At 40.7% G+C, this 14,852-nt stretch overlaps 2 protein-coding genes across 5 annotated transcripts in view; one reads left to right on the forward strand and one right to left on the reverse strand.

Annotated features, from left to right (window-relative positions):
• The window catches only part of paqr6 (progestin and adipoQ receptor family member VI), a 32,135-nt gene extending 23,188 nt beyond the window's left edge, over nt 1–8,947 (forward strand). For all 4 annotated transcript variants that reach the window (XM_085423843.1, XM_085423844.1, XM_085423846.1 and 1 more), the window contains exons 5-8: nt 512–638; nt 1,898–1,994; nt 2,918–3,062; nt 5,314–8,947. In XM_085423843.1, coding sequence (XP_085279969.1) covers nt 512–638; nt 1,898–1,994; nt 2,918–3,062; nt 5,314–5,579 — 635 coding nt within the window. In that variant the 3' untranslated portion in view covers nt 5,580–8,947. The remainder of the gene's footprint in view (nt 1–511; nt 639–1,897; nt 1,995–2,917; nt 3,063–5,313) is intronic.
• Nucleotides 8,948–10,468: 1,521 nt separating this feature from the next.
• ntrk1 (neurotrophic tyrosine kinase, receptor, type 1) overlaps nt 10,469–14,852 on the reverse strand; it is a 59,908-nt gene continuing 55,524 nt past the window's right edge. Inside the window, exon 17 of the mRNA XM_085423842.1 lies at nt 10,469–11,819. Coding sequence (XP_085279968.1) covers nt 11,634–11,819 — 186 coding nt within the window. The 3' untranslated portion in view covers nt 10,469–11,633. The remainder of the gene's footprint in view (nt 11,820–14,852) is intronic.

Genomic DNA, 14,852 nt, shown 5'->3' on the forward strand with positions numbered 1-14,852 from the left:
GTTTTTCTGCTTCATATAAGAGTCTTTGATTTTAGTTAACAGCCTCATTTAGTTTCAAAGATCTCTATGACATGCTTCCCTTTCTGCTTTGATCTTTTTTTTTAAGTAGAAGTCACCAGTGTAATATTAATTAATAAAAAAACTATTTGTAAAATGCTAATTTTCTTTCTTTGGTGACCCCCCCATTGTTTTTGTTTGTTTTTTTTTTTGTTTGTTTGTTTGTTTTTTAAGACACTGTAGCATAAAGTTGCAGCTTTCAATTTTTTTGTGTGCTTTGAATCTATTCTTGAATTTTGGGGGGGGGGGGAACGTCACAGGTATTTTGAGGATTAATAACAACATATTTAAAATAAAAGTTTCACTGTCTCAGTTTCTGTAGCTGAAATTCTTTGTCTGACATTATTGTCCTGCAGTCAGAATGAAATATGTTTATTTATCAGCTGTTAGTTGTTCAGGCTTCTCTCGGGTCAGTTGATGTAATAAATATTTTTAATTTCCTGTTTTAAATCAGGATGTGCCATAAGCTACGGATACTACGTCATGCCAGAGTGTTGGGTAAACACTTGGCTTCATCAGCATTTTGTTCCCATTGCCATCGGAAACACGGTGTTCTGTACCAGCCTGTCCTGCTATTCCAGGTAAGAAGCTGATGTTTACATCCTCTCTGTCCTCAGGCTTGCTTAGAAAATTCAACTTTGAGCATCCTGCATCTTACAGTCGTGCACAAATCAAGGTAAATAAGCCTTGTGAGTTTAAAAACTTGGATGTCAGAGTTTGACTGAATGTAGCTCACTTCTGTGGAACAATAGATTTCCAAATAATTGTTTGCTCCTCCTGTAGCAGCCATTTTTTTTGTGTGTTGTTACCTTATGTGTGCTGCTGAGGGTCACTTTTAGTGTTTTTACAGCATGGTGTGTTTATGGGACTGTATTTAAGCTAGACACATGTACTTAGCGTCAGGTATTGTTGGTCGGAAGGATCAAACCGTTTGTGTGATTTTATGTAAAATGACGTTGGATACTAAGTACTGTTGAACAACAAATACAAACGATGGAATCCAATAAAGTTGTTAAATGGACAAGATAAGTACAGCTGGAGTTATTGGACTGTGACTATGGCGAACACCACAGTGGCTTCAAGCGTAGGCTTGCCCTCGACACCTTCCTTGCACCAACAGTTTGCCTTAACTCCGTTTTTTTTCATGTGTAGTGTACTGGTATGTTTAAAGAAAGAGGTATTTCAGGAAATTCAGTGATCTATCCTGTGTACAGTAACAAAGCAAAATAGAAGTCGTCCATGCCTGCGGCCCAGCTAAGGAACCACCTGCAAAAGCCAAATATTTAGAATTCAGAATAGTTTATAGGACTTTTAAGGCTGGTACTCCTGCCAGCTCAACAGTGCGTGCTTGAAGGGAGAGCTCCCCCTTGGGCTTTCATCTTATGAGAAGAGTCTATAATGAGAATAGTTTAGTTTACTTAGGTTGTCTTCCTCTCATACTGACAAATACTGCATCTGCATGGAGTTTGCATTGGTTAAATACTACAAATATTTTAGTGAACCGTGTCCAAAACTCCTGAACTTTATCAGGACAAACTTCAGAAGGGTCACACTGAGCAAGTGACCCTCCCCCATTTTGCATCCTCAGCGCTTTGGTGTCTTTTAAGTCAAATGTAAACGGCCTGATCCTAATCTGCAACAGTATTTGATTTCTGTATTCTTTCAGTGTCGTGAACGCAGGGTGCACCAAAGCCAAGGAGTAATATGATCAGAGGGACTTACTCTTGCATAGCTGTAGGGCTTACATTAGCTTCTCGACAAGTTGGGCTGACACGCGCTACTTTGAAAGGCGAGGAGATGACAAAGTGAAATGATCGCTGCCCTCTGCTGGCCTCCGCAGGTTCCTGGAGTTGCAGTTCCCAAAGAGAAGTAAAGCCCTTCGGACCATAGCATTTGTCGTCCCATTTATTTTTGACACCGTCCCTCTGGTTTACAGGGTAAGTCACGTTAAAGGAGACCGAAAAGTGAAGTGATGGTGCTCACACTCTCTCAGCTCACAGACTTTCACTGTTTCTGACTTTCTACAGCATTTCTGTGTTCAGATGTTTTATAAAATCAACAAATATATAGTCTTCTTTTACTCATCAGCTCAACTCGTACTCGGTTATACCATAGCACCATACACAAAGGTGATGGTTCCTTTTATTAATTAATGATCGATATGAAAGGCTGGTCCTGTTCGCTCTGCTGGTCTGTGCTTTCCTCCTGTTTCATTTTTAGGCCTGGCACCAGTGAAAAAAGAGAGGGGGGGGGGGGGGGGGTTATATTGGAAGATTCTCATCTTTTTCATCTCGTGAAGGTTTTATTTTATTTCTTTGACACTACAAAGGAGCTGGAAATTGGAGGAAAACCACAGAGTGGGAGTTGCAGACTGTGTGATGTGTTTGTCGTTTCTGTATATATCTGGAGGCAGTAGATTCTTCTCTATATCAAGCTGCTGAGTAATTGAGTTCACAGAGTTTGCTCCGACATCTGAAAGGAAGAAAGTGGCGTATAATACACTTGCATAATTGCATTCTTCTCTTACTTAATTTGACCTTAATTTCCACTCTGAACAAGTATCTTTTTCAAAAGCCACAGCTTGTGTTGGTCTGTTTGTTTGTGTCATTACATAAACGCTGATAAGTGCCACTCTTTAATAATGTAATCGGACTTTGGCTCACTATCCCAGAATCTGATTTCCTTTGTTTATCTAATACAAATGTTTGCCATCAGTTAATTCCCCTAATCACTACACTATTCCTCATTAGTTTGTGCATTATGCAAGTCACTTTTCTGTCTGGGTCAGTAATGCTCCGACAATCAGTGTTAATCTGTGTTTAATCCAATAATAGAATCGGTTTTTTCCCCCTGTGTTTAGATTCTTCTGTGCTGCGGTGGAAGCTGCAGTCCAACCGGCGCCTTGTCCAATCACTGTTACCACCTCCTCTTCGCCTTCCTCACTTGTTTTCTGTTTACCGCCCACCTCCCGGAGAGACTGGCCCCGGGGTGCTTCGACTACTTCGGTACGTCCTTTGGTGGCGCTCAGTACAGCTTGGAACACACTTTCGAAACTTAATGCCAGTTAAAAGACGAAGAAAAATAACCAAATGAGTCTCATTCAAGTGCACATACAAAAGCTTTTGAAGTTTTAGAAGCCTCTGTTTTCATTGAGTTCGCTCCAAGATATGAATACATGTAAGTTTATGAACAATAGTTTGGGAAAGGCCTTTGGGAGGGTCAGCGTTATTCTCTAAGCACCGTGTTCTTTAGTTTGGCCTCCGTGTGGGACTGCAACGCTTACATTTGCCTTCTATTGTCTTTGCTTGTTTTTGAATGTTTTCCCTGCTGGTTGCTGCACAATTGCCGCTAAATAATGGCTCGATATCAAACAGGCTTTGGAATGATGGTGTGTAAACCTGCGCAAACCTTTCTTTGCTCGGTGGATTGTTTTGTTTTCTCTGGTGAGGTTTCACACAAGTGTCATTGTTTCAAACGCCTCTGAAGGCGGACAAAAAGCTGCTGCATTTGTTAATCTTTGAAAAGAAGAGATTTTTAAAGATTTGTTTATTAGGAAATGGTGCTTAGATATTTCTGTGAAGGTTCTCAGTCATCCAGGTCATCGTAGTCAAAGGAGCTTGCAAAGAAAAGCGTCTGGACTTCTTTAAGTTGCTTGAAGACGTTTCACCTCTCATCCGAGAAGCTTCTTCAGTTCTAAGGTCAAATGGTGGAGTCCCCCAGATATAAACCTAGTGGGAGTGACCCCCCACAGAGGGCCAATGTTCACATTTTGGACAGAGAGGACAGATGGTTTGAAAGAGGAGTGAAAGAAGCCATCTATGTCCACTGTGAGCGACCATCTTTGAACAGAGGCGGTGGTTTACGACACCAACTCTCTGCCATCTATAATCCAGTTTTGAGATCCCTTCCCAGACGCCTTAACGCCCACTCACATCCTGGGCCATCTGACCTCAGGAAATCACATGATAGGGTGGGGCCAGGTTTCACAATGAACACACCCGAAACTCTGGCTGATTGGGACCCACGCCCAGTTTCCCACCTTGGCTCAGGCGATTAGAGGATCATCAGGGGGTCCTTTTGTCCCTCTGTGGGGGGTCACTCCCACTAGGTTTATATCTGGGACTCTCCACCATTTGACCTTAGAACTGAAGAAGCTTCTCGGATGAGATGTGAAACGTCTTCAAGCAACTTAAAGAAGTCCAGACGCTTTTCTTTGCAAGCTCCTTTGAGTGCTTAGATATTAAAAAAGGGTCTTTCCCAACTTTTCGAATACAAAAAAAAGAAATTCCAGTTATTCCAGTCCATCATTCCTTTGTTGAAAGAAATATTTCCTGTAGAGCTCCATCAGCTGAGGGTGGTGCTGAATTTACTGGTTATACACTTTTTTACTGGCAGTCTAAGAAGTTTTGTATCTCTCCTCAGCTTCATGGCACGGAAGTGTTTTAGGTACAAACTCTTAAATGTCTTAAATGATATATTCAGTGTTTTGTGTGTTAAGCGTCTCCAAAACATAAGCTCCTGATGATCCACACCATCTCCAACACTTGGAGCGTGCATCCCTTTAGGACTCAACGACGAGTGAAATAAAGTATCAAATATTTCAACAATGTTCACAGCAGAGTTATTTAAGGACTATTGAAAATTGCACATTGCCTCCCGGTCCTCAGAGGATAGCCTTATTCCTGCTTCTTCTTTTCTCTAATATGTGGAGTGTTATCATTCCCGGCTTAGGACAGTGTATCATACAGCTTTATGATGGCTTTGTTGACAGGACTGTAACCCTATGAATCACGAGATGGTTTAGTCAAAGGTTCAAACGTCAAAGGAGCTTGCAAAGAAAAGTGTCTGGAATTCTTTAAGTTACTTGAAGACGTTTCACCTCTCATTTGAGAAGCTTCTTCAGTTCTAAGGTCAAATGGTGGCGAGTTTAAATCTGGGACTCTCCACCATTTGACCTTAGAACTGAAGAAGCTTCTCAAATGAGAGGTGAAACGTCTTCAAGTAACTTAAAGAATTCCAGACGCTTTTCTTTGCAAGCTCCTTTGAGTACGATGACCTGGATGACTGAGAACCTTCACAGACACAAAGCTTCAAACCACATCAAAAACCCAGTCTAAGCAAACGAGGATTACTTTAAACTGTGAATAATTCAAAGCTGCTCTGGATAGTAGCGACGCCATAGTTTTACTGTTGGACTCGCCCATTCAGTTCGGCGACTTGACTCGACTGTTTTTGTTTCATCTTTCCTTCCCAAAGGCCACAGCCACCAGCTCTTCCACGTCAGCGCTGTGGTGGGGTCCCACTTCCAGATGGAGGGTGTGATCGCAGACATGACATCGCGGAGGACGTGGCTCCTGAACCACGGAATGATGCCATCTTTTCTTGGGACCATCGGGGCACTCGCCATCAGCCTCGCCATCAACCTCGGAATAATCGGCATTTTCAGCGCCCCGCTGCTCTGGAAACCGTGCCGCAGCCCCAACCAGCCACACTCATCCACCTGCGGGTGCAAGGAGCAGTGAGGGCGGGGCGTTTTCCGCCTCATAAAAGCTGATTCGCTTTCCAAAGGAAAGGTTCAGCGGTTTGTCTGTCTCAGCAACTACAGTTGACAGTAGTGCTTGTTTAACACCTTTAGTTTCTCACTTTATATTCCATGTCCCGGCAGCGTTGCACGTCTGACGTGTTCGTGTGTTTACGCAGAAGCTGAGGACCCAGACACGGTTATCAAAGCCTTTTTCTGGTGTTAATGGAAGTGAGGCTGAAAACACATCTACCAATGATTGTTTGTTTTTATGCTTCTCATTGCTGACTTATATGAAAAAGGCTCTGGGTTGAAGGAAGCAAGCTGTGGTAACACGACACCTAAGTGCCTGTTTGCAGTGGATCACTACAAGCTTCAAACTGGAAACAATGTCACAATTTGCAGGGATTCTTTTTTTAATTAACAGCGTCAGAAACTCTGTTTCTGTTATTCAGTGATTATTGAAATATTCTCTGTAACTGGACACATTGGTCAGTGAAGTTGTCCTGTGCGTTAAAGCAGCATGGACAACACATGTTCACCTCTTCATAACGTGATGCAGACTGGATTGCCGGCTCTTATATATCTACCTATTGATTCCACTCTGACTGGCATTGATTTGCAGACCAGTGTGGTTCTCTTTTTGATTGCCTGCCTTTATTATGAACCCTACAATCTGCCACAGGTTACAGTGCTGCGGTGATTAAAAGACAGGTACCATTTTTATAACCATTTGGTGTTCCCATGGCAACACTATAGTGGCCTCATGCCCCCTGAAGGTCTTCAACAATTTTATGTTCTGAGCAAATGGCACCATTTTACCTTTCCATCACGTCTCATAAGATCCACTCTGAACTATCAGGTAAAGCGGGGAAAAGCACTTAAAATTACAAGCAAAAAATAAATACATAAATAAAACCAGTTTGTAATATTTCGAATCTGGAGAAATTTCCAGCATGTGTGGTTTATAATAACTACTGGTTGAATTAAGAGGAATGGAGGGAGGAGAGATGTATAGTTAGCTAGCCATAGCCTGGGATGATATTAATGTGGGAGCTTTGTGTTGTTGCAGTATCTGGTGGACTTTGCAAACTATTAACCTTTCCTATACTTTAGGTATCTTGTGACCATTTACCACTCTTCTATTTATAGAATATTTATTGCTTGTTGTAGCTGCATTAACGGAAAGGAAGACAGTTTATTTTTTGTTTTGTTTTTGTATCAGATAGGTGAGCTAACAATAACACTGAAAAGAAGGCCCATCTTATCAAGTAGTTTTGACCATTATTGGGACTCTAAACTGCACTTTGCAGGACCATCTAGATTGGTTTTGTGTGAGCTTCGCAGTTTTGGAGATATCTGCTGAAAAGTTCTCTGCCTTGTCTTGATAAACTGACTTCATATTTGCCTCGTTGTGCTCAGAAATAACTCAGCTGTAATTGTCTCTTTCTAGAAATCACGCCCCTGCAAAACGTTTCACACAGGAACTATTTTCTTTCTGCTATTTTCTACATCTGGTGCTCGTTAACAGAGCTCAGCTGAGGGGTGAAGAGGTCGGTGTTTATACAGTATCACAAACGCACGCTTCCCATCATGGGTGTAGCTTGTAGCTGAAAGAAAGTAGTTCTTACTGTCCTGTAAAACTGGCCACGGCCGTTATTACTGACTAAAACGAGAAAAAAAGAACATTTATTTAACGTCATTTAAGCAATATTTAGTGATTGCAAAACTAAAAAGTCTCTCATTTTAGTCTTTAACAGTGAAATTTGTCACAGGTGTTTCAGTCTTTGGTGTTGACGTGTGTGAGTCAACAAAACCAACAAAAACCAAACTGAAAGCAGATCATCTCTGAAATCTAACTGAAACTGAAATGAAGTGAATTTAAAACTACAATTTCTCTATTTATTTGATTATGATTTGTAGAAAGAGACAGTGCTGCTCAGTTTTCAAAGTATATTTTTTGTGTAATTCAAGCACAAAGCGGCGAATGCCAGTTGGTTCCAGCAGATTTAAGAGAAGCTAATATCTCCAAAACTGGGCCTGACAAATGCAAATAAATTGTATTGCGGCCCCCCTTTTTTTTCTCTTTTGTTCCCAAATAATTTTCAGCCTTTTTTTGACAAAAGGGGGGGAAAAAGAAATGAGCTGCAGCTGTTGTTATTGTTGTTGTTTTTTTGTTTTTTTTAAAAAGGCTATTTTGGATATTTCTCACTTGTGTAAAGAGAAATTTACTCCCAATAATGCACAAAAAAACTTGATAAGATCCATTAATCCAACAAGTCATTAATCAACATATAAGGTCGCATAATACTGTTATATAATACAGGATTGAAGCTGGGTCTTACGTTACTAAACCTCTCAGTTGTAGCACTGATGCTTGTCGTGCTTGTACTGTATTAAACCCATTGTTGAGCATTTTTATGGGACAGATTTACATCATCATTACTTCATCATCGCCGTTTACACACGCATCTTTTAACACTCGTGGTGGAGAAGTTGATCAGAGGGCAAATGTATGTGATATTATAGGACTGAGGTGTGTTACAGGTCCATGTCGGACGCTGAAGTAGAAATGTCGGCGGCGAGTGTGTAGAATCACAAAGCGCACACACACATTTATATTAGAGCACTTGTTTTTAAGATGTGTTCGAGGTCAGTGTGCAGAGTATAAAGTCACATCTTCCTTTCCATGGCAGACACTGCCATCGGTGTTCCTTTGTTTTATCTCCTCCCCTGCCAGGCGTGGATCAATTTTATTTTCTCTACAGGCATCATCTTACAGCATTCCTCTGTTTGAGCCTCTTGATTCTTGGAATTGCATCATTACCGACTTAATGCGATTCTACTAGACTTGTCTGGAAGCCTTTACTTCTGAGCTGGTGTTTGTCTGGGGGGAATTTTCGTGTCATCTTACTCATTCGCAGCCGTTTACTGTTTGCAGACGTGCCAGAGTTCTAAAACTCAGTCATGCTCACGTCATCGTTGTTTTTTTTGTTTTTTTTGTTTTTTTTCAATCTGCACTTATTTGACCAACGTATCAATGATTTCTCCAGACCAGATCACGGTTACCCTCAGGGCGATAACAGCCGGAAAAGCGAGCACTTGTGGCATTTTTCTAAACACTTTATGGATGGATGTTGAGTGATGAGAAGCGCAAAGACAAGAGTAGGAGGAACCATTGAATTTTAAAAAAGAGGGGCAAAGTTATTGGTGCCTTTTTTTTTTTTAATGTTTTATACAAGTTTTTCTTTTGATACAAAACACAAACTACTCTTGAAATGTATAAATCCTTTGTTCTTTGCCGTGTGTAATTTGTAATTTGCTGCTTTGTTCTACTAGATTTGTGTAATAAATGAAACCTTTTATAAATGGAATTATTGTATGGAGTGATATCAAAAAGCAAACTTTCTTTTTTTTTTCAGTAATCTGATTTCACTTAATGTAACAGTGGAAACTGTACACAAAAGGACTTCCCACATTACCCAGTAATCTGTTAAATATATGCAACTGGTCACTGTGTCTTTATTCACAATTTGTCTTTTCTCGATGAATGACTGCAGATCCTCACTTCAACGTTTGTTGGAATCAGAGCAGTGTGCCTGACTGGCCAGCAGAGGGCAGAACAGTACAGCAAACACATCCTGTTAAGTTTGAGGTGCTTGTCGCTGCTGAGCAGCCTTTATCTGTAAAGAAATGAACCGCAGGCTCAGAGGGAACATTTGTCTGCAGGAAAAACCAGCTGCTGGACGAGAAAATCTGCAGACTTCAAAATGTATTTTGAGTGTTGTTGTTGGAGTCTCAAACCCCCTCACAGAGGTGATGCGTTTGCTTTTAAAAGCCTTGAATTGAGGGTCAATAATAATAAGACCTTTTAAATGTGGGGATGTGAAATAGTTGTGCGTAGCCATTTGTAAGTGTGAATATTTTTAATCTGCAGATTATCTCACATTACTTCTTCTCAGGTTGTGCAGGTTTCTTCTGCTTTGGTTTGATTCACTAAATCATTTCTCTTCCTGTTCTCTAATCTCTCGCTGCAGGATGGACGGTAAAGCACGTTGAGTGGTTTATTATTAGCAGTAGACCAAAATGAATCGGCACCACCATTATCATGAAGAAATAATTACCATAAGAAATCAATATCCTGTATACATGCATTATGACTAGGTGGAAGATTGAAAAGGAAAGTATCCTGCTGCAAAGCTCTAATAGGACTTCCATTTTAAAAATGGCCTCATTTCCAGCTTTTATTATACTCATATTCCACATCCAACCAAGGTGGAGCCTCGAGTGCTTATTAAAAAGGTTCATTCTGAAACCACAAATGGAGCCCTTAAGGATAACAGGGACAAATACTACAGAGTGTACTAATCCTATCTCCCCAGAATCTGCTTGTAAGACACTACAAGAAACAATGAGCCAGACACAGGTCCAAGTGTTTTTCATCCCCCTCCCGGTACGCCAGAGGAGGTCGAGAGAAAGAAGGGGATGATAGCATTACTCACAATCCATTACTACTCCCCGGAGGCGCTCTGCATACGAAGTGATGGAGCGAGGGAGGGTGGTGGTGGTGATGAAGGAAGGGGGCAAGGCAGAGAGATGAAGAGAAAGAGAGAGTTGGGTTTTGGAGGGTGTTTGTTTGCTGGAGGGCCCGCGGTAAAGCAATATGAAACTTGATTATTCCTTTTCAATAACCGTCTGCTGAGCATCCCGTGGAGACGTCGCAGGTTGCTGATTAGTTCGTCAAAATAATAGAAGGCTCTTGAATAGCCTTGTTAAGATGTTTAACTTTAAGTACAGACAAGAGTCCAAATCATTGTTCAGTCTGAAGCATACGATAATGATGGATTGACTGATGCAGAGGGATGTTCCTGCGAACACTGCAGCCTCGTTTTTTTAATCAAGTTTGTTTATTTTTAAGGGCAGACAATATACAAAGTGCTGGAGTAACAATACATGAAGATATATATATATATATATTTTGTTTTAGACATTAATACAGAGTATATACACACAGTATGTACACTTAAAGGCATCGCAGGGGTTTACACACCCGGTCTTTCACCCTCTCAATGCCCCATTTGGTGGAATGACAAATGTTACGGTGGTGGGTTCACCTCCAGTTTCACTTTCAGTGCCATCTGTCCTTCTCCTCCTGGAGTCTCGCTTTAACCCATCTGTTACCTCTCGGGGTGTCACCTCCCCACCAGCTTGCCCCCTTACCAAATTTCACTGCAGCACTTTGATTCTGAAGGTCGTTACAGTAGCATGTTAAACATGGCTGATCTGTCCAAAATCCGCTCCTGAGCGAGTCCCAATAGCGGCCGCAGGCTGAAAAGTCGCTCTTTGGAAGTTCATATTTGACAGTAATTAAATGTAAACACAGTCGTTGATATACCAGGAAACGTTTTCACTGCTAACGTCTGACATCTTGTTCTTCTTTTTTTTTCTGAAAAATATTCATATGATACACTCAATCTGACACGTGAGAAACAAAGTTTGGCTGTGACTATCTTATATACATCAATGAAAGCTTTTTTTCTTTGTTTTCTTAATAACCCTCTATATCAAAACTTATCCAAAATCAGTGACGGTACTATACAAATGACTATCTGCTGTACTAAGATCTGTAAAACGAGTTTTTGCTTTCTAAACCAACACAAGCACGTCAGCTAAAAGTCATTTAAAATGTGTCGCAGCTCAGCTGATGAAGGGACTCCAGACACCATGTGGCAGTAGATTCCCAGCAAGAGCCTATGCAGTTATTTTAGTTCTTATCCATGCACGCTCCTCCATCAGACTGATCCCACCTCAGATAAACATTAAACACTTTGGTAAACATGTGACAGGTTTCCAGAGAAGGACGGGGCAGTAACCAGTTAAGGGGTCAAAGTCGAGCTAGAATGAGGCAAAACTGCAGCCAAAAAGGTCAAAGCAGATGTTACTGCCCACGAAGCATCACAGCTGGAAAAGCAGAATGCAGTTGAACTTAAATGAGTAACAGACTAAAGTTTTATATCGCAAATCAAAAATCCAACCTCCCCAGCCCTCGGCCCCTCTAGCCCAGGATATCCAGGTAAACCGGGGGGTTCTTGACCAGGGCCAGCAGACGGCTGTGGATGTCCTTCATGACCATCCTCTGCTGGGGCTCTCTCTGCCAGCAGCCCTGCATCAGCAAGTAGACCTCCTTCGGGCAGGTGCGTGGCCTCTCCAGTTCCCGTCCCTGTGTGATGCATTCAATGGCCTGTGGAACAGGAGGGAAAAATACATTTTTTAATGGCCAGAATAAAAGACGCATTCTTAATCTGTTCTCAGGGCTTCTGTTCACATCGTCTTATTAATGGGCTTTCTAATGGAGTTAGAGCCTACCAGTCCTTTATATCTGAGTCTGATCTAAAAGTTTCACATCAAAAATGAGCAAAACCTTTTTCTTCAGTCATTAATGTTGAGCAGGAAGCAAAGTCTGCAAATGAGAGAAGTTTGACTGCTATAAAGCCTGAAAGTTTTTTAAATACATGCTTACTGCTGTAAAAAGGATCACCTTTTTAAAAATGAACCAAAATGCAACTTAAAATGTAAAGTTTGTTAAATTTATTTCACACACTGAGTACAAGAAACCAGCTTCTGTATGTGAAGGTTCTGTGTTGCATTCACCCATCCAACACAAAGCACAACAATGTGATTGGTCCATTTGTTGTTGTCAGAAGAACAACACAGTGACGTCGCAGCATCATCATCTTTTAGCACCAGTAATTCACTCAGTGAGGGCAGTTTTCTTGTAAATCAGCACCGTGGATCCACTGGCTGCATCGACTCGCTTCCAGCATTGAACATGAAACAAGAAAGCTAACAAAAGCAGCCTGATCAGACATTACAGATCCCATTCAGAAGAAACGTGGGGTTAGAGAATTAATGAATAACATGCTATTAGAATAGTGAGGTGGGCAGGTGGTGGATGTTTGCAAAAGTCTACAGCTGTAAAGCAGGAGGGAGAAGTTGTTTACAGCAAAGTTTAGTTGTTGTTTCTTGTTTATTAGTTTCTATTTAAAAAGAAACAAGCGGTGATGACATGTACTGAGAAGTTTTTTTATACACATAAAAAATTAACCTGTCAACATTGTGAGGAGGGCAGAAGCTATAATATCTTTTTATATTTATCTGTCCAACGCTGATGCAGCTCTGGTCTTGGTTTTTATTTGTTAAACCAAGAAAATCTTTCTCTGACAGTCACGGCTTCACCTGAATACAGCTGAGGATAACAATTATCTGTATGGTGCTAAAAGCACTAAAAACATTTTAAACTCTAGCACTAAGTGTCCTTGGTACTCCCTCCAAACCTCGAGCATGCAAGCACACATTTAGTCTCTAAATGAAATGTTTATGCTGCTCGGTTTATTGCCCAGGATGACAAAGCATCGTTCCTGGAAAGACACGCTGTTTGTTTTTTTAAGTTTAGTACTTCAAAGATGCAAGGCCCTTCTGTAGAATTACTCCGTACTAATAAAAGTTGACCAGTGAGGGTCGTCAGGAATCTCTATGTTTGAAGTTATTATCTTTGTAAGGAGCTGTTAACAATATTAAACATGGCTGTTCATTGCCAGAGTCAAGTTAAATCCTATTTTCAGACCTTTATTTGGTCAGAATGTGAAAATAAGTTCGGATGTAAAACAAACAGAATGCAGCTTTAAATCAATGAAAGCTTATATTTAATTGAAGATACAACTGAAAGTGCAACTCGTATCAACTGCATCACCTCATAGTAAGCTTTTGTGAGCTGAGGAGATCAGTTTCTGTATTTCTGAAAGTTAAATGTGTTTGCTCTCTGTAGGATTTGAGCTGAAAGGAAAGCAGCCTTAAAGGATCCGTCTTGGTGTTTTAAACTTGCATTTGTGGGTGATGTGAAAAACTGTGTTCACCCACAAAGGTTTTCAGATATTTGCCATCTGAAGGTCATTTATTCAGCCTCATCACTTGCAGAGACTTCTCTGGATTCTCTGATGCTTTAATAATAACAAAAGACAGAGGCATGTCATTGTTAGGCTGTGAAACTATTTTTCCACACACGTCATTTACACAGCACTGAAACTCCAACTGATGGAGAAAAGGAAAGATTCTCCTCTGTGAGATGTATCCTTGCATTTTATTTTTTTAAACACGTTACTGTCATCAGATTTAAATATTTAAATATGAGCACTGAATGCTTTGTAATATATAGAGTCGGGGGTTAGATGCTTTGGTAGTCAGTGATAATAACTGGAAAATAAATAAAGTAAAAATACCACAAAGTAGAAACTTACATTTGAATATAGTGAAAGGACCATAAAGAAAAAGACTATTATTCAGTATTACAGCATGGATGTGTACCTGCATGCTGCAGTTGGTAAAACTATTTTTAATAACTGTATACACTGCCTGAAAAATACAACAGCTGATAGACTGATGTTTATAAAAGTTAGTAATAGCAAAAACATTCAAACAAAAAAACCTTTGAAGAGTGAGATAAATGTAAACCTTATAAAGCAAACCTTAAAAGAGCATGCAATAGATTTATTCACGGAGACTTTCTGAACCACCAAATATCTATGTGCTGCACCAAGGACAATATGTTTTAATAAACAGCACAATAACCTCACTATCTACAGATTCACAAATATGTGTCAATTAGCTGTGACCTCGCAGTCAAATGAGAGCCACCGAAATATGAACAACCTCCAGCTCCGACACTAATCGCTGCAATGACTGATTCAGTTCACACGCTCTTGTTGCTTAGTGGATACATCACTGTCGAGGATAAGAGAGAGGATTTCACTGTGCTCTGCGACTCTCTTCTTCATTGTTAACCTCGGCCTGATCCGGTGATCACAAGAGGCCTGTCGCTGCTCAGCCACTTTGCACCAAAATGGCCTATCAATCAGAACGCAGACTCATGCTGTCCGCCGCCGTCACAGCCTGTCACGTCAGTATTTTGGGATGATTTATTTCCACCACTGACTTATTAGGCAACATGATAATTTTACCTGTCCTTCATTGGACGAGACGGATTAGGTTAACGAGGTTACTTCTCATTAGCCAGGGGCAAAAATGAAAGCCAATGAGATTAGAATTGAGTGCAAAGGAAAAGTGATCTACCCTTCTCTTGAAAGGAGAGAGGGCTACAGACTGTAATAGCATCACTGTGGTCACAATGGAGTCCCACTTCTTGGTGCTTGAGCTGAAAAGGCTAGACTGGACCGCCCTTAATTACTATGAATTTATTGATTAGTTTAAGAGCACCGGG

Source organism: Rhamphochromis longiceps, linkage group LG11 (assembly GCF_057381845.1).
Source record: "Rhamphochromis longiceps isolate RC_006_pf linkage group LG11, R_longiceps_female_GT1.1, whole genome shotgun sequence".
Taxonomy (NCBI): Eukaryota; Metazoa; Chordata; class Actinopteri; order Cichliformes; family Cichlidae; genus Rhamphochromis; species Rhamphochromis longiceps.